Source organism: Schistocerca serialis, chromosome 2 (genome assembly GCF_023864345.2).
Source record: "Schistocerca serialis cubense isolate TAMUIC-IGC-003099 chromosome 2, iqSchSeri2.2, whole genome shotgun sequence".
Classification (NCBI taxonomy): Eukaryota; Metazoa; Arthropoda; class Insecta; order Orthoptera; family Acrididae; genus Schistocerca; species Schistocerca serialis.
Genome location: NC_064639.1, coordinates 48,262,350 through 48,281,724, shown reverse-complemented (window position 1 = coordinate 48,281,724; position 19,375 = coordinate 48,262,350). Strand labels below are relative to the sequence as shown.

Here is a 19,375-nt window from a genome sequence, read left to right as displayed (position 1 = left end):
TCTCATTTCCTAATCTAATACCCTCAACATCACCCGACTTAATTCGACTACATTCCATTATCCTCGTTTTGCTTTTGTTGATGTCCATCTTATATCCTCCCTTCAAGACACCATCCATTCCGTTCAACTGCTCTTCCAAGTCCTTTGCTGTCTCTGACAGAATTACAATGTCATCGGCGAACCTCAAAGTTTTCATTTCTTCTCCGTGGATTTTAATACCTATACCGAATTTTTCTTTTGTTTCCTTCACTGCTTGCTCAATATACAGATTGAATAACATCGGGGACAGGCTACAACCCTGCCTCACTCCCTTCCCAACCACTGCTTCCCTTTCATGCCCCTCAACTCTTATAACTGCCATTTGGTTTCTATACAAATTGTAAATAGCCTTTCGCTCCCTATATTTTACCCCTGCCACCTTCAGAATTTGAAAGAGAGTATTCCAGTCAACATTGTCAAAAGCTTTCTCTAAGTCTACAAATGCTAGAAACGTAGGTTTGCCTTTCCTTAATCTGGCTTCTAGGATAAGCCGTAGGGTCAGTATTGCCTCACGTGTTCCAATATTTCTACGGAATCCAAACTGATCTTCCCCAAGGTCGGCTTCTACTAGTTTTTCCATTCGTCTGTAAAGAATTCGCGTTAGTATTTTGCACCCGTGACTTATTAAACTGATAGTTCGGTAATTCTCATATCTGTCAACACCTGCTTTCTTTGGGATTGGGATTATTATATTCTTCTTGAAGTATGAGGGTATTTCGCCTGTCTCATACATCTTGCTCACCAGATGGTAGAGTTTTGTCAGGACTGGCTCTCCCAAGGCCGTCAGTAGTTCTAATTGAATGTTGTCTACTTTCTGCTTTCCCTTCTTTGCTTAGAACTGGGTTTCCATCTGAGCTCTTGATATTCATACAAGTGGTTCTCTTGTCTCCAAAGGTCTTCTTAATTTTCCTGTAGGCAGTATCTATCTTACCCCTAGTGAGATAAGCCTCTACATCCTTACATTTATCTTCTAGCCATCCGTGCTTAGCAGTTTTGCACTTCCTGTCGATCTCATTTTTGAGACGTTTGTATTCCTTTTTGTCTGCTTCATTTACTGCATTTTTATATTTTCTCCTTTCATCAATTAAATTCAATATTTCTTCTGTAATAAATTATGTATTAATTACGTATTTACTTCTGATACGTAATTAAAATAAAGAGATTAAAACTAGTTCAACTACTACAAAACTACGTTCAAACCCCTAACCAATTACCCAGCTGCTAATCTGCTACAAACGCTACATAATTCGTTGTGAGTTTGTTCATTTATTTTGGTGCACATAACTTACGGGTGGTTGTCTCCGGTACTGGATCCGCCCTCATGCTATCCTGTCAAGAGTCATAATCTGCTGGACTCTCTGGTCGTCGGGAAGCAGTTCAGCAGCATTTCCACTTAGCAGAAACTCCACTAGTCACTATTACTCCTGAAAGTCCATACCTCCATGATCTCTTTCACCAACGCAATGTAGATTCTTGGGACAGTATTACAGTATTTCTTTCGCTAGTCGCCTACCTCAATTACTTTCTCTCCATCTGCACAGTATGTTGTCTAGCCTGGATGACAGCATGTTGACTTATGGTTGAATGCCTCGTGAAGGCTTTCTTGACCTTCCTCGATACTGCGGCTGCAGTATCGTCGAAGATGAGCCAGGTCGACTCGCTCCTTAGTGCTGCTTTGCGATCCCGTATACTTAATACCTGACGTCCATCATCCGCTGCATCTTTATAGAGCGTGTGTTCTGGTGTGTCCACACAGCAGCAGGCGCAGCTGTCACTCATCTATCTTCTGATTTTGTACACATACGCGGTATAAGGGCCATGGCCAATCAGGTCCTTTGTCAGTCCACTCGATGGGTTAAGAAATCTCATTTTTAATCCCTCCCTGATGTTAGTGAGGAAATGTTATGTTCTCCTGCCTGTGCCTCAGGTGTCCCACTCACATTGCCACAGTTGTAATAAGCGATCATTAACTGCTTTTTTCAAATTGGCGTCAGTTCCAAGTACTTCCACTTTATTGCCTTTCTTTAACCAGTAATATGGTCCCCTTTTCCTAATTTTCAAGTCCAGTGGTTATATTCGTAGAACAAAGCATCATCCAGGGTAGTGGATCAGGCTCCCTTTAATCTTAGTAGTACACCTCGTTGAACTCTTTTTACCACTGAGGCTAGCTTCACTAGCTTCAAGGGAAACACAAATGGCCAATATGCAATGGTTATAATTTTCTTCATCACAATTCTACTTTTTCTGCCTGCTTCCCATACATGATGTGCTAAGTTACGACTCCCGTCCAGAAATACCCCTACATATTTCGTTACTGCGCCTGTCCTAATCGTTACATAATTCAATTTCATTTTAAAGTTTCTTATTAAGTTGCCTTTCAGCAGAAGGTACGTTGTTTTGTGAGGTGCTAGTGACAATTTAACACTTCGACACCACCCCTCAAGTTCGTGTCCACATTACGTTTGGCTTCTATAATTCTTCTGGAGTCGCCATTTACAACGAACAGCACGTCATTCGCAAATCTCACCAGTCAACTTATGTCACCGCTGTCATATAACTTCCGTAGTTTGGGCTTCAGTGCTACATCCAGAAACTCCGAGCTACACACTGATCCCTGTGGACAGCCTTTTGTTATTGTCTTCGTTATTTCCTTTCCTTTCTTTAAAGGAGCACATCACCCGTGGCAACAATTTCTCGGGCAATTACAAAGCGCTTCTGGACACTCCAAAAGAAATACGGCCACATAGGTCATCGAAAGCGCCAGCAATGTCAGTCATCGTCGCTAGAGCGTACGTAGAATGAGTATCTGTCGCTAGAAAAACCCGCACTGGTGAGGACTCATTCCATGTAGCAGTCTGTGATCTTGTAATCTTTTGCATAACATTTTTTTCAAATATCTTACCGAGAACGTTCAAAAGAGAAATTGGTCTGTACTATTTGAGTATCAGATGTACTGCTGTACTGTAATGACGCCGCGGGTGCCAACCGGAGGTGCCCTAATATGAAATGAAACAGAATGTCAGACGTCACTCGTGATTCTCAGGCCGTACAGTGTGGTGACAGTCAGACTGCTGTCCCACCGCTGTATGAGGCGTCTCCAGGTACGTATTCGCCCCTCATAGAGGCTCAGTTCGAAGGGGGACTCATCACTGAAGAAATTTCTGCTCCAGTCAATCAGATTCCAGCATGCACGTGCCTGACACAAACATAAACGGGTTTGTTGGTGCACAAAGGTCAACGGTAGTCGTCGCAAGAGGCGCCATGAACTCAGCCCCCTTTCTGTGAGCCACTTATTTATGGTCTTTGTAGTCAGTGATGTACTCACAGCACGTAGGATCGTTATGATGGATCCGGAGATCTGAGAGCATCTGTAACGATTGCTCGGTCCTCAGGTTCTGTCGTCTCTCAAGGTCGACATTTCCATCTTGACGTTGTGTTCGGCCGTGGTTCACCCATCGCCCAACAGTGGTATTGCACCAATTCAAATGCCAATCGATTCGCCGATTACTCCAAAGTGGCTTTTTTGAGCCCAAACACACGTCCGTTCTCAAATACTGACATGTGCGTATTTTATCCAGGCGCCTGCCTGTCTGAGAGGTGTAGGCAATGCCGAACTGATGACGTGAAATGAAATTCGCCAAGACTTTATGCCATGGTATCGACATGTCGTCTATTTACTATCTTTGCCAGCTAAAAGAAAGCTCCGCCCGGACAGGCAATGAAGGCCCAGCGGTACCGACCGGCCACCGTGTCATCCTCGGCCCAGAGGCCTCACTGGATGCGGATGTGGAGGGGCATGTGGCCAGTACACCGCTCTCTCGGCCGTATGTCAGCTGCTACTTCTCAATCAAGTAGGCCCTCAGTTTGCGTCACAAGGGCTGAGTGCACCCCGCTTGCCAACAGAGCTCGGCAGACCGGGTGGTCACCCCTCCAAGTGCTAGCTCAGCCCGACAGCGCTTAACTTCGGTGATCGGACGGAAGCCGGTGTTACCACTGCGGCGAGGCCGTTGATCCTTGCGTTGCTGCGTCATATATTTACCCATCGCCCGCTAAAGTTTACATTTTCGCATTGTAATTCCATACCTTCACGAATATCAATTTCGGACCAGTTTTCATAACCCTTTTATGGGACGTTGATATTATTTTTTCTTCTTAGAGCGCATATTTTTATTAACCAGTCGTCATAATGAGTCAGCTTCTCACAGTCGTTAAGCATTCAGGAGTTCACTCAGCTCATTTACGAGTCATCAGAGCATCGGCAGCGACACAGCTGCACTGTACATGTCGAGCCAGCTGTCGACTTTTTTCTGTGTACACGTAAATCAGTTACACCTATACATACACTAGGCTTTCATTTTCTTCTTGGACACATTTACCCGGAATTAAAGATAACTCGCATTCTGACCGACGGTTTCAGCTCATTATACTTGATTTTAAGGCAAATGCTTGAAGTGGGAATACCCTCCCGAAATGTCCCCAATTTGGGCTCTCTCTGCCCTGCTATACTACCAGGCTGTCTGTATTCACTCATTACTCGCTCTCTCTTCCGGGTTATGAAATGAAAAGTATTAAAAAATGTGGATCATAAATAAATTTTACGATTCTAACCGAGACAAAACAAGAATTTCCGGCGCTACTTATGTCACAGCCCTTCCCATTAAAACAATGCGTCATTCCGGCGTCCCTGCGGTAAATGCGGAAAAGTGAACTATGGCGACGTCACTACCAAATGCGTCCAAAAAGGACTAGCCTGCTGTTATTCTTTTCTCGGCTGGGGAAGGACAAACGCCGGCAGACGTCTGTGGAAAAACACCGTTAGGGAATGGAGTGCGGAAAACGGCGCTGCTGCTACGTGATGACTCGCGTTCCCGTATCGGAAATTATATGGATGTGAGGTGTCTGTTCTTTCGGACATATCCCAAAAAGATCACACACCACACATTCATATGATTTGATAGGCCTGGCTGTGCAATGGAACCACCTTCTTCAGTGCGAATGCGCAAATACGTCCGATCTCATGTGGGAATCTCGGAAGAGGAAATATGGAGGAAATGGACAGGAGTCAAAGCTCGGTGGGAGTGTGGATCAGCCGCGAGGCGAGCGGAGATAGCCCGTGCAGTTGCGATAACACACTGTCCCGGATGGCGCAGTGGTTACCGTACCTTCCTAGTAAGCGGGATATCTCGGTTTCGAATCCATGTCCGATACACATTTTCATTCGTCTCCGCCGATTCCGCGTAATGTCCCATTGCAGATGACAGCAGTGGTCCCTCCACTTTCCTTTCCTTACTTCCTCTCTCCACCTTCAATTTACGTGAAATTTACGTATCGCAAATATCGTAACGCCCAAGTTACACCGACTCACGTGGGAGACACCCGAGCACCGTCCCTATAGTTCTGAACTCCTTCCCTGCGATCATCATGCCTTCGGTGTCTTAAAGAAGTCCTTCGTGGATCGATGGTTCCCGTCGGACAAAGACGTGCGGCAGGCAGTTTCGGACTCGTTCACGCAGCAGAACTCGGTGTTTTAGCAAAGAGGTATCTTTGACGTGGCGGCGTCAATGGGATGATTGCCTCAATGATCACGGCGACGTCTGACTGGCATACCGATTCTGGACTGCACTTTCTGCGAACTGAAACTTTCTGGTCGCCATTTATAATTGAGAGCAGCAGCAAACTAGCTTTTTTTTGGAATTTCTGTGGAATTGGTAATACGGTCCCGACGTTTAGAAGTTTTGAACGACGAAGCTCATTAGACAATCTTGAGGTAATCAACAAATTATTACTTATTTTTGCAAAACATGAACTAAATGTCTTACGTAGGCAATACCACACAATGTGTCTCTGAAGTTAAAGAAGGTTACATTGATGAACTTCTTTTAATATACACTAAAAGACAAAAAAAAAAAAAAACTGCACCTCCGCACCTCGAAGGAATTACCTGAATGGGACGGAAAGCGGTAGGTGTGATATACATGAACAGAAAAACAAATGTACAAAGCAGTTGTTGGGCTTGGCCCTGCCCATAATGCTCCAAACGTTCCAGACCGTCACTCCCGGTTGTCGGACAGTGTGGCAGGTGACAGGCAGTTTGGTATCACACCGCTGGAAGAGGCGGGTTTGGGCATACCATCAGAGTTCAATTTGAAGTGACCCATCACTGAAGACAGTTCTGGTCCAGCCAACGAGATTCGAGGCCGAATGTACTGGACACCACTTGTTGGAATACAAAGGTCAATACTGGTCGGTGCAAGGGGCGCCGTGAGCTCAGCCTCTTTCCTGTGACCCGCCTGTTGGTGGTCCCTGTGGACACTGTAGCACCAGTTGCACGCCATATCGATGATGATGATGGATCCGGGGCTCTGAGCGCCTCTCTGACGACTGCTAGGTGCCCCGGTTCTGCCGTCTCTCTAGGTCCACTCCTCCTTCTTGACGCTGTGTTCGGCTGTGTGTTAGCCATCCTTGCCAACGTTGTCGAATGTCGAGCAAATCGACGATAACTCCAACCGCTTTCTTTGAGCCCAATTACATGTCTTCTCTCAAATACTGACATCTGCGTATATTGTTCACGCGTCTGTCTGCTAGCCATATTTACTGTTCAACTGAGTGCAAGGAATGAAATTCCCGAAGATCTTATGCCGTGGTATCGAGGTGTCCTCTGTTTGCTATCCTTCCCAGTTGCTTGGTGAAATTGCGCTACAGCGGCACACATTCATCCGTCGCCTGCCAAAATTTACAATTTTGCATTTTCTTTCGATTCCTACATGAATATTAATTTGTGATTGTTTTTTGGCTGCAGAGGCAGGGCTGGAATGTACATGTCGAACCAGCGATTGACTGTTTTCAACGTACGCCTAAACGAATATGGTTGTATAATGAGGTGACAAAAGTCATGGGATAGCTGCTAATATAGTGTCGGACCACTTTTGCCTCGAGTGGTGTAGCAACTCGACGTGGAACGGACTCTACAAGTCTGGGAAGTTCTCTGCGGAAATATCGAATCATGCCGCCTCTATAGCCCTCCATAACTGCGGAAGCGCTGTCGGTGGAGGGATTTGTGCACCAGCTGACCTCTCGATTATGTCCTACAAATGTTCGATGAGACACACGTCAGGCGACCTGGGTGGCCAAATCATTCGCTCGAATCATCCAGAATGTTCCCCAGACCAATTGCGATCAGTTGTGACCCGGTGACATAACGCATTGTCGTCCCTAAAAGTTCTATCTTTGTCTGGGAACATGAAGCCCGTGAATGGCTGCAAATGTTCTCCAAGTAGCCGAACGATTTCCAGTCAATCATCGGTTCAATTGGAGCAGAGAACACAGTCCATTCCATGCGAACACAGCCCACACCATTGGCAGCTACCACCAACTTGCACAGTGCTTAGTTGACAACTTGGGAACATAGCTTCGTGGAGTCAACGCCAAACTCGAATCCTACCATCAGCTCTCTCTCCCCCTCCTTCTTGTTTTTTATGTAGCCCGCCATGAGATCCTCTTCTGTGACTTACGTCCTCAGTTGTTTGCTGGATGTATTCCAATCTCTGTCTTCCTCTACAGATCTACTTCGTGATCACCAGTCCCGATCTTAAGTTCTCACTATTCTCATTTCTGCTACTTTCATTACTTGCGTCTTTCTTCAATTTTCTTCCATATGCTGTACTTATTAGAATGTTCATTCCATTCAGCAGATCATGTAATTTCACTGAGGTAGGCAACGTGATCGGACAATCTTATCATTCATATCCTTTCACCTTGAATTGTAATTCCACTCCAGACCCTTTCTTTTATTTCCATCACTGCTTCTTCGATGTACAGATTAAACAGCAGGGGCGAAAAACTGCATCCCTGTCTTCCGAGCACTTCGTTCTTTTCGTCCACTCTGATTATTCCCTCTTGGCTCTTGTACATGTTGTATATTAACCATCTCTCCCTCTAGTTAACCCTATTTTTCTCAGAATTTCGAACATCTTGCATCATTTGACATTGTCGAACGCTTTTTCCAGGTCGACAAATGCTCTGAACCTGTCATGATTTTTCTTTAGTCTTGCTTCCATTAGTACTCGCAACGTCAGAATTGCCTCTGTTAGGTTAGGTTAGGTTCGATTAGGTTACGTTGCCTTTACCTTTCCTAATGCCAAACTGATCATCATCTACCACACCTTCAATTTTCTTTTCCATTCTTCTGTATATATGCATAAGGTGATTGTGCGGTGATTCTCGCCCTTGTGAGTTCTTGCAAGCAGGCTTGGGAATCGTGAGGATGATAGCCTATTTTTCCGGAAGTCAGATGGTATATCACCAGACTCATACATTCTACATATCAAAGTGAATAGATGTTTTGTTGCCAGTTTCCCCAGTAACCCCTTTTGCCTTCTTCGGTCTTAAGTCTTCCAACTCTCTTTCAAATTCTGATTCTTTTATCGACTCCTCTTTCTTTTTCTGTCACGTTGTCAGACAAGTATTCCCCACATAGAGGCTCTCCTCTGCATTTAACAGTGGAATTCACTGTATGAATTTTAATGTACCACCCTTGCTCTTAATTTCACCGAAAGTTAACTTAACTTTCCTATATGATGAGTCAGGCCTTCCGACAATTTCTCTTTACATTTTTCCCGTAGCCATTTGTCTTTAACTTCACTGCTCTCACCAACTGAAATGGGGACTCATCTGACGAGTCCACGGTTTTCCAGTCGTGCTATTAGCAAAGGCTCATATCGGTCGTCTGCTGCCATAGCCGTCTGCTGCCACCGACCATTAACGCCAGATTTCGTCGCACTGTCCTACTGGATACGTTTGTCGTCCGTCCCACATTGATTTCGACTGCCATTTCACGCACTTAAGCAAATGCCGCTCCTCTCGGTGGTTCAATAAGGCCGTCGGCCACTGCATAGTCCTTGGTGAGAGATAACACCTGAACTTTCGTATTGTCGGCACACTCTTGTCGCTGTGGGTCTCGGAAAATAATCACCTGAGCACAAATGACAACTCCGCCAACGCACTCTCTTTTATACCCTGTGTACGCGATACTATCGCCATATGTATATGTTCAAATCGCTGTCCCATGGCTTTTGTCTCTTCAGTGTACAAACACTAGGCTTTTCTTTTATTTTCGTCTTAACCGACTAGTGTCACGTAACAACGTCAGTTCCTCTTCTTTTCTTGTTGTCTTCTATTTTTTCAGTACTCCCATGTCGTTATTTCCGTTCTTCTGTCCATGTTGTTTCCGATTTCTCACTTCTTCCGCATTGAGAGCCTTCTAGATTCAATATTTCATTCTTGAAAAGATTTATGTCTGTTATTCTTTGATATTGTTTCTTTCTATATATTTCCGTGCTATTGTTGATATCCTCATCCAGAAATACAGGAATATTCGTTTCATGAGCGCCTCCTCATTCATTACGTATAGATGTGAAAAAAGATTAATCTCCTTTTAGCCATTACTTCTAATATTTTCTGTACATTTTTGTAGATCTTCTCATTACTTCTCATTTTCCAGCAGTCTGTAGTTTGTATTTCACCCATTGTTTTTCTAACTATGAGTCTTTCGTGTACCTCCATTCTGTTCAGCTTATAGTTCATTGTTAGGCATTACATCCACATAAACATTCTGGTCGTACCAGAGTGGTATAGTGTTTAAGTTTTGTTTTCCTGGATATGCATTTCTTGTTATAAATATTCTTTGACGAACTATAACACTAGGCTTTTATTTTTTGCTTGGACATGTTTCCCCTGAACTAAAATACAAATAAATCCTATTCTGACCAAGGTTTTCGACAGGGATTTCTTGGTTGTAAGGCAAATGCCTGAACTGGGAATGGCCTCCTAAAATGATCCCAACTTCGGCTCCCTCTGCCCCGTTACACTACCAGATAGCCTGCAATTGGCTGAGCACTTCCTGGCTCATTACTTCAAAAGCTCGTTCTGCCTTTAAGGGTAGGGAACAGAAAATATTAAAACATTTACTAATCATAATTAAATTTTACCATTATAAGCAAGATGAAACGAGAATTTTGCGGAGTTGTTTGTGTAACAACTCTACCTATTCAGACACCTCCTAACAATCGGACTGTAGTTTGTGGACCATATTTTATTCGCAGAAAGCAGGCAATATTAATTTATTTGATTTAATGGTGCCCCAGGTTACCATATTAAAAGCTGTAGTTTCGAACTGGCTTAATTCCAACTATCAGATCATTACATCACCAGAATCGATTGGGTCAATTAAGTAAAGATGTTGTCCATGGCCAGAAAGTGGATCAGTCCAGTCTGTTACTTAAAAAGTCTGTTGCACTGGTACTGCACTTCTCTCAGCTCGTTTTAGAAATAAAGAAAATGAATTTTTGTTGCAATGTTTGCATTCGTTTAATGTCACTGTGTAATATAATCATTTATGTACATTATGACAGATGACAGTTTTAAGAATAAGAAAAGTTTGGTTTATACGTGCGTCCATGGCACAATCATACCGTTCCTTGAGGCGGAGAATCTGATATGTGACCATTTATTCGTAATAACCATGTTGTTGATGTGTGAGTGTAGCCCCCTCACTAAACCGTCGCAGGGTCACAAGAGAAGAGGTGTCTCACAACCTCCAAGCATGCAACAATCTAGATGAAGTCCCTATGCAGCAAGTAAAAGCGATAATGTTGATGCTGCTACACCTAGTGTTGTTAAAAAGCTGTTACATAGATTCCAGTCTTTGCGTGGTACTATTCTTTCTCATCCAGTGACACTTTCAGCGTCAGAGGTATTATTTGTCATATGACACGAATATCGATGTTGAGGAAGATAATTAGCTGTTGGAATATGCAAAAGAAAGAAAGTATCAGCTCATAATCCACAATGAAGCATGTTTATTCATTAAACTGTGCAGCTGCGTTAGTAGTACATGGTCTGTTCGTACACTATAACACCAAGAGCTCTGACTAGTGAGGCGGGGCTATGAGCTCAGTCCGGATCTTTCCCGTGTGCTGGGCTATTCACCTCAGGTCTGGCCTGACACAAAAGCTCATCTGGGCGGCTTCCCAATCCAGATCTCAGAAACTGAATATAATCACACAGAATGAAACATACGCTTTGTGTAGAAAACTGGCATACACCTTCTCTCAACGCTTTCACCACGATGACATTACAGAGCCAGTATAGGCATTGAGCAACGGAAACCAGAGTCAACATTTGCTCGTAACGTAATGTTGACTAACCTGCTGCGTGATGACGTCAGCCGTCCAGCAGTAGAAGTAGATCTGGATGCTGTGGAAGGGCATAGTCATGGCGTACTGCAGGGCCGTGAGCGCGTCCTCAATCTGCACGCACAGAAACACATGCGCGTAACAAAGATAAATACTCCGCATACCTCCTGTCAGAAGGAAGGACATACCATTACCGCAGCTGAGGCACCATGTACGTCTGCATCTACGTCTGTATCTACGTGACTGCCCTGCTATTAATCCTAAAGTGCCTAGCCGAGAGTTATTCGAACCACCTTCAGGCTATAAGTCTACCGTTCCACTCTCTAACAGAGCGTGTGAAAAATGTATACTTATATCTTTTTGTACCAGCTATGATATCTATCATTTCATTATGATGATCATTTCTCCCAACGTAGGTTGCCTACAACAGCATATTTTTATTTTTAGAAGAGTAAGTTGGCGATCGAAATTTCGTGAAAATATCTCGCTATAAATGAAAACGACTTTGTTTCGTTGCTTCATTAGCACACTTAGATGTATTTATTGTGAGTAATACACATTAATGCCTCAACCTGACTAACAGGGCATTTGGTACCGGTTCAAAAATGGTTCAAATGGCTCTGAGCACTATGGGACTTAATTGCTGTGGTCATCAGTCCCCTAGAACTTAGAACTACTTAAACCTAACTAACCTAAGGACATCACACACATCCATGCCCGAGGCAGGATTCGAACCTGCGACCGTAGCGGTCGCGCGGTTCCAGACTGTAGCGCCTAGAACCGCTCGGCCACTTCGGCCGGCTTTGGTACCGGTAGTACAAGTATTGTACTTAGAATTTTCAGGAAAAACTAATGTTGTCATCTTTTCATGCACTTCTTATAGGCTTTCTATGTAAAATAAATGTATAACGTTACTGGTTTTTACTGTTATGATGTGTAATTATCTGCTTTCACTGTATTTCTACTGTAGCAGTTAACTCATGCTGCTTTACTTAGGTGACCAAGGTGGTTTAACGTGTCCCTGGAACTACGTTGAGTTAGTTTTTGATGTTCAGATATATTGAACCTAATTGGTTCACGATCCTGTACTGCTTTTATCTTTTATTAATTTTTATACCAGTTGTACACTTCACTTATACTTGGAAAGTCTAATGATTATATAATATTTTATACATCGACATAAAGTAATTTTGTAATGTGCCTATGATAAAGTGATATGAGATTATCTTCATATTTTAATAATATGATAATCTTAGGTTTTTAAATGATCCTAAGATGTCTGTTGGTATGGGTGATTTACTTTGTATTCTACCATGTATGTAGCTCTATAGGTTACTATAGAGCTAAGATGTCTGTTGGTATGGGTGATGTGTGATTTACTTTGTACTCTACCATGTAATTACGTTATTTTCTGCCATGTGATAGCTCTATAGGTTACTATTGACTTCATAGACATCACATAATGTACGTCTAAACGCACCCAGTAATCTTGATTTCATGTGATATTTTTGATTAAATGTAATGTCACTACTTGCTTCCAAAAATACGTCGATGTTTTGGGCGCCATCTCCGTTGACAAAGATATTGATTCTGCCAACCTTGACTATAACATACGGCCTATATTCTTTCAACTGCAGATTATTGTTGTTTTCTGTAATCTTTGACAATACAGCTTTGGCACTCAGCTTGTAATGTATACCTCTTTGAGTTTGAAATAAGGAGTTGCAACAGCAAAGGATTACATTCCATATGGTATTGTATTTGTATAAGACAAAATAATTTTAGCTCATCTGACTCTATGAAGCCATTTTACGAAAATATGTCTGGGGTTCATTTGAAGATAATGTCTTCGTGACTCATCATTGTACACCTTTGTAAGTACTTTCTGATTGACTGTTCTTCAGACATGTCCTTCTTTTGTCTGCGAATACTATCTACGTTTTTTTCTGTTTCTATATTTTATAGTCTTTCTGTGAAGATGCCTATTTAACTGAAACTGGTAGAGAACAAAGGTGTATCTCTACAGGTGATGGCTCAGAGATGCATTTCTTCAAATTTTAATATTAATGATTACCATCCCAAATCGTTTATCATATCGTGATGGTCTCTCTCCTATTTCGCAATAACACAAAACGAGCTGCCCTTCTGTGAACTTTTTCGATTTCCTCCGTCAATCCTATTTGGTAAGGATCCCACAGGAGAACTCTTGCAAAGGACGGACAAGCGCAGTGTAGGCAGTCTGTTTAGTAGACCTGTTGCGTGTTCTAAGTGTTCTACCACTAAAACCTACTCTTTGGTTTGCCTTCCCCACAACGCTATCTACTTAATCGTTCCAATTTAAGTTGCTCTTTATTGTAATTCCTAAGTATTTAGTCGAGTTGTCAGCCTTTAGATTTGTGAGATTTGTCAAGTAATCGAAATTTAACAGATTTTTTTTTGTACTCATGTGTCTCGTTATTGATAGACAATTTCCACTTTTCGCACCATTCAGATATGGCGTCTAAGTCATTTTGAATTTCGTTTTGATTTTCTGATGACTTTAGTACACGGTAGATGACCGCATTATCAGCAAAAAAAATAACAGGTCTACTCAGATTATCTCCTAAATCGTTCATGTAGATTAGGAACGGCAGAGGTCCTATAACTGTTCCTCGCCAGATATCTCTTCTGTTTTACTCGAAGATTTTCCATCGATTACTACGTCCTGCAACCTTTCTGAGAGGAAATCACGGATCCAGTCGTACAACTGAAGCGTTACTCCATAGTCACGCAATTCGATTACGAGTCTCTTGTGAGGAACAGTGTCAAAAATGTTCTGGAAACCTATAAATATGGAATCAATTTGAGTGCCCATGTCGATACCACTCATCACTTCGCACAAATAAAGGGCTAACTGTTGAAACGGTACAGTAGTTTCCGCTCCATAAGCAGCAGGTTTCGCTGCTCGCTCGCACTGGGAAATACAAATGGAGGCGGCTCCGCCGCCAATTTTATTGCACGACACGGCCGGCCGCGGGTGCAACAGAACCCATGAGGACGGGTGGAAAGAAATGTGTCAGGCTTCATAATACGTATTTATATGTGTCGTGTATTCAGTATTTCTTGTACTTGAATGTTAATCTGCCCATGAACTTTCCCAATCCCCCTCACACCTTTCCATACAGCGTGGCCAAATCTTAGTCGGGAAGTAGTTTCGTAGTATAGCAGTGCCAACATTACTCCTGAGTAGGGGATCAGAGAGACAGTACAGGCAGGTAAAAGTCAAAGACGTTCCAGTGTTACAAGATTTGGGGTGGAGAGGTTGGTCACAGCCAAGTGGTTTGACCATCCCCTCCACCGGTGCCCAGGAAGACCTCTGGGTGCCGGCGATATTCTGGGACTGTTACAGAAGACGGGTAAGTGAGCAGACGCGCCCTCAGTGCGTCTGTCTCCATGTTCACGCGTGGAAGACAGGTATTTGAATATTTGCACTAATTCTTTTATTTCAAGCTTCGGATTGTGTAAGGAAATGAATGTTCTCGTTTAATTTCGGAAATTTGCCCCCCCCCCCCTGTGTTAATGTATGTAGTCCCGAGTTTGCCCGTTATCCTCCTCACATAGTGGATGTCCCATGTAAAATATTGGGAGACTTTGGTGGTATACATTTGTCCAACGCAAGTCCGTCTTGCCAGTAGAAATGTGCGTGCAGATTAGTATAGGCTATAATATACCCGAGCTATAAGTTGTAAAATTGTAATATCTGTAAACTAGATCAATTGCTGCAATCGCTGTAAAGTCGAGTGATAATGTTTAAAATAAATAAATAACCAATTTTCATCAATCTTTAACACACCCTAAAAATCACAAAGGAACCAAGTTAAATGGAATTCATTTAAAATAATATAGAACGCAGGGATCCACACATCAGCCTGTGAGCCATCCAGCCCCTTGCCTAGTATCATATAGAATAGGGCACGCTCTCTAGGTAGCGCTCTGAAGCTCCCATCCCCAGTTACTCGTTGCGAAATTTTCATTCAGGGCTTGATGACATCAACTTTCATCTGGCGTCCCTAGGCAAGGAGGTTTGACGGTAATCTTTCACTGTGTTTCACAAGAACGATACTTTCTGGATTCGTGCTGACTGTTTGTCAATAGGCCTTTACCTTCAAAGTAATTACTAATGTTCGATCACAGTATATCTTCCAAAATCTACTGCAAATCGACATTAGTGATATGAGTCTGTAATTTATCGGATTACTCCCGTTTCCTTTCTTGAGCACTGCTGTGACTTCCGCTACTTTCCAGTTTTATGGTGTGGATATACGTTGAGCGAGCCGTTGTTTGTGGTTACTAAATATGGAGCTATTGCATCAGCATACTCTGAAGGGAACCTCATTGCTATGCTATCTGGAACGGAAGACTTGCCTTTATTAAGTGCATTGAGCTACTTTGCTACACCGAGGATATCCGCTTCTATGTTACTCATGCCTTGCACTGAAGTCTGCACAGATATTTCCCCCTGCATTGCACTAAAATGAAGTTCCAGTAGAACTGGCAGCCGTTACTTCTGTGATGCCTGCTTGCCTGCACTTGTAATTAGTCTATTCTATTTCTTGCTGCTTTCACCATTTAGCACGTCTTTACAGTATGCATGCATTGATGCTTGATGGGTTTTCTCCTAGCTGAGCTATGGGGCAAGCATATCGTTGGTGACTCGGGTGTACTAGCGTCTCTGATGTGTACGCTGCGCCCTTGACCTCTGGACTACCTGGATGCAGAACTCTGGCGTCAGATGTCAGAACAGCACCGCGCCTACTCCACCCACCATGTTATAGTTAGGTAAGAAATTTCGATCGGTCTGTGAGCGATTACGGGCTATTTACCCATTGCAGTTAATGAATCTCGTGTTATAGCGTACAATGATAACTGACGAAGGGAACTGTCAGATCAACATGAGATTGCAATACTTCATTCATAACACTCACGTAACTAAGGTAACAGCTACGGCATTTACAATTTCGCTCGTAAATTTGTCCCTGAAAATAGTAACATGTAATTTAGTGCTCCAGAAATTTTTGGTGGACTTTGTATACTTTGCAAGAAATTGACAAACATTTGTAACACTATTCCCAAAATCGTTTACCTGTTACCTTGTATAAGTATCTGTGTTGTCAAAAGTAGACCACATGAAGCACCCACGTGTGCGACTAATTTTCCTGAAAACTTGATATTTAATGCCCTGTTGAAGAAAATATGTCCACTGTCGCTTTTGCAGTACTTGTCTCTAAGACAACGAGTCGCAACATAAACGTCGATAGGCAGTTCATCACTTCTGATACCAAATATTTAAAAATGTATTTCGTTTTAGATTGATATTTCTTAATATCAGGTAATGCTTAATAAACACTGGCTTTGTTCATATGACATATTCATCTGTAGTGGCATATGGGTATACCCAAAGCCATATATGTCCTTGGGGTGGGAAACTACCCCTAAAGTCGGAAGAATCAGCTATGATCAACGGCATGAGGGTGCAGAAGGCAATGGAAATCACTGCATTAAAGACACATAACATTTATACGTAGAAAATGTGGTTTGTTCTTGAAAAAGTGTCATGATGATCTCTTCATTGGCGAAAGATTCCGGAATAGTCCCCCATTCGGATTTCTGGGAGGGGCCTGCCAAATGGGATGTGACCATGGGAAAAGATTGAATAATCAAACAAAGGATAATGTTCTACGAGCCGGGGCGTGGAATGTCAGAAGCTTGAATGTGGTAGGGAAGCTAGAAAATCTGAAAAGGGAAATGCAAATGCTCAGTCTACATGTAGTAGGGGTCAGTAAAGTGAAATGGAAAGAAGACAAGGATTTCTCGTCAGACGAGTAGAGGGTAATATCAACAGCAGCAGAAAATGGTGTAACAGGAGTAGGACTCGTTATGAATACGAAGGCAGGGCAGAGAGTGTGTTACTGTGAACAGTTCAGTGATAGGATTGTCTTATCCGAATCGACAGCAAACCAACACCGACAACAATGGTTCAGGTATACATGCCGACGTTGCAGGCTGAATAAGAAGAGTAGAGACAGTATATGAGAATATTGGGTATTTCAGTACGTGAAGGGTGCTGAAAAATCTGTCATAGGGGGATTGGATAGCGGTTGTAGGAAAAGGAGCAGAAGAGTGGGTTATGGGATAATATGGGCATGGTAGTAGGAATGAGAGAGGAGAAAGACCATTTGAGATGAGCAATAAATTTCAGATAGTAATAGCGAATACTCTGTTCAAGAATTTGGAAAAGGGAAGATTTCAGTTAGTTTACATCATGGTCCCCCCCTCCCCCCCCCCCCCCCCCCATGAACCATGGACCTTGCCGTTGGTGGGGAGGCTTGCGTGCCTCAACGATACAGATAGCCGTACCGTAGGTGCAACCACAACGGAGGGGTATCTGTTGAGAGGCCAGACAAACGTGTGGTTCCTGAAGAGGGGCAGCAGCCTTTTCAGTAGTTGCAGGGGCAACAGTCTGAATGATTGACTGATCTGACCTTGTAACGCTAACCAAACGGCCTTGCTGTGCTGGTACTGCGAACGGTTGAAAGCAAGGGGAAACTACAGCCGTAATTTTTCCCGAGGGCATGCAGCTTTACTGTATGGTTAATGATCATGGCGTCCCCTTGGGTAAAATATTCCGGAGGTAAAATAGTCCCACATTCGGATCTCCGGGCGGGCACTATTCAAGAGGACGTCGTTATCAGGAGAAAGAAAACGGGCGTTCTACGGATAGGAGCGTGGAATGTCAGATCCCTTAATCGGGCAGGTAGGTTAGAAAATTTAAAAACGGAAATGGATAGGTTATAGTTAGATACAGGGGGAATTAGTGAAGTTCGGTGGCAGGAGGAACAAGACTTTTGGTCAGGCGAATACAGGGTTATAAATACAAAGTCTAATAAGGGTAATGCAGGAGTAGGTTTAATAATGAATAAAAAAAATAGGAATGCGGGTAAGCTACTACAAACAGCATAGTGAAAGCATTATTGTGGCCAAGATAGACACGAAGTCCACGCCTACTACAGTAGTACAAGTTTATATGCCAACTAGCTCTGCAGATGATGAAGAAATTGAAAAAAATGCATGATGAAATAATAGAAATTATATAGATAGTGAAGGGAGACGAAAATTTAATAGTCATAGGTGACTGGAATTCTAGAGTAGGAAAAGGGAGAGAAGGAAACATAGTGGGTGAATATGGATTGAGGGAGAGAAATGAAAGACGAAGCCGTCTGGTAGAATTTTGCACAGAGCATAACTTAATCATAGCTAACACTTGTTTCAAGAATCATAAAAGAAGGTTGTATACATGGAAGAATCCTGGAGATACTAGAAGGTATCAAATAGATTATATAATGGTAGGACAGAGATTTAGGAACCAGGTTTTAAATTGTAAGACATTTCCAGGGGCAGATGTGCACTCTGACCACAATCTATTGGTTATGAACTGTAGATTAAAACTGAAGAAACTGCAAAAAGGTGGGAATTTAAGGAGATGGGACCTGGATGAACTGACTAAACCAGAGGTTGTACAGAGTTTCAGGGAGAGCATAAGGGAACAATTGACAGGAATGGGGAAAAGAAACACAGTAGAAGAAGAATGGGTAGCTTTGAGGGATGAAGTAGTGAAGGCAGCAGAGGATCAAGTAGGTAAAAAGATGAGGGCTAATAGAAATCCTTGAGTAACAGAAGAAATACTGAATTAAATTGATGAAAGGTGAAAAAATAAACATGCAGTAAATGAAGCAGGCAAAAAGGAATACAAACGTCTCAAAAATGAGATCGACAGGAAGTCCAAAATGACTAAGTAGGCATGGCTAGAGGACAAATGTAAGGATGTAGAGGCGTATATCACTAGGGGTAAGATAGATACTGCCTACAGGAAAATTAAAGAGACCTTTGGAGAAAGGAGAACCACTTGCATGAATATCAAGAGCTCAGATGGAAACCCAGTTCTAAGCAAAGAAGGGAAAGCAGAAAGGTGGAAGGAGTATATAGAGGATCTATACAAGGGCGATGTACTTGAGTACAATATTATGGAAATGGAAGAGGATGTAGATGAAGATGGAATGGGAGATACGATACTGCGTGAAGAGTTTGACAGAGCACTGAAAGACCTG

At 42.8% G+C, this 19,375-nt stretch overlaps 1 protein-coding gene across 1 annotated transcript in view; it reads right to left on the bottom strand.

The window, feature by feature from the left end:
* LOC126455432 (odorant receptor Or2-like) overlaps nucleotides 1-19,375 on the bottom strand; it is a 50,783-nt gene that overhangs the window by 18,743 nt on the left and 12,665 nt on the right. The window contains exon 3 of the mRNA XM_050091181.1: nucleotides 11,244-11,345. Within this exon, the coding sequence (XP_049947138.1) occupies nucleotides 11,244-11,345 (102 nt within the window). The remainder of the gene's footprint in view (nucleotides 1-11,243; nucleotides 11,346-19,375) is intronic.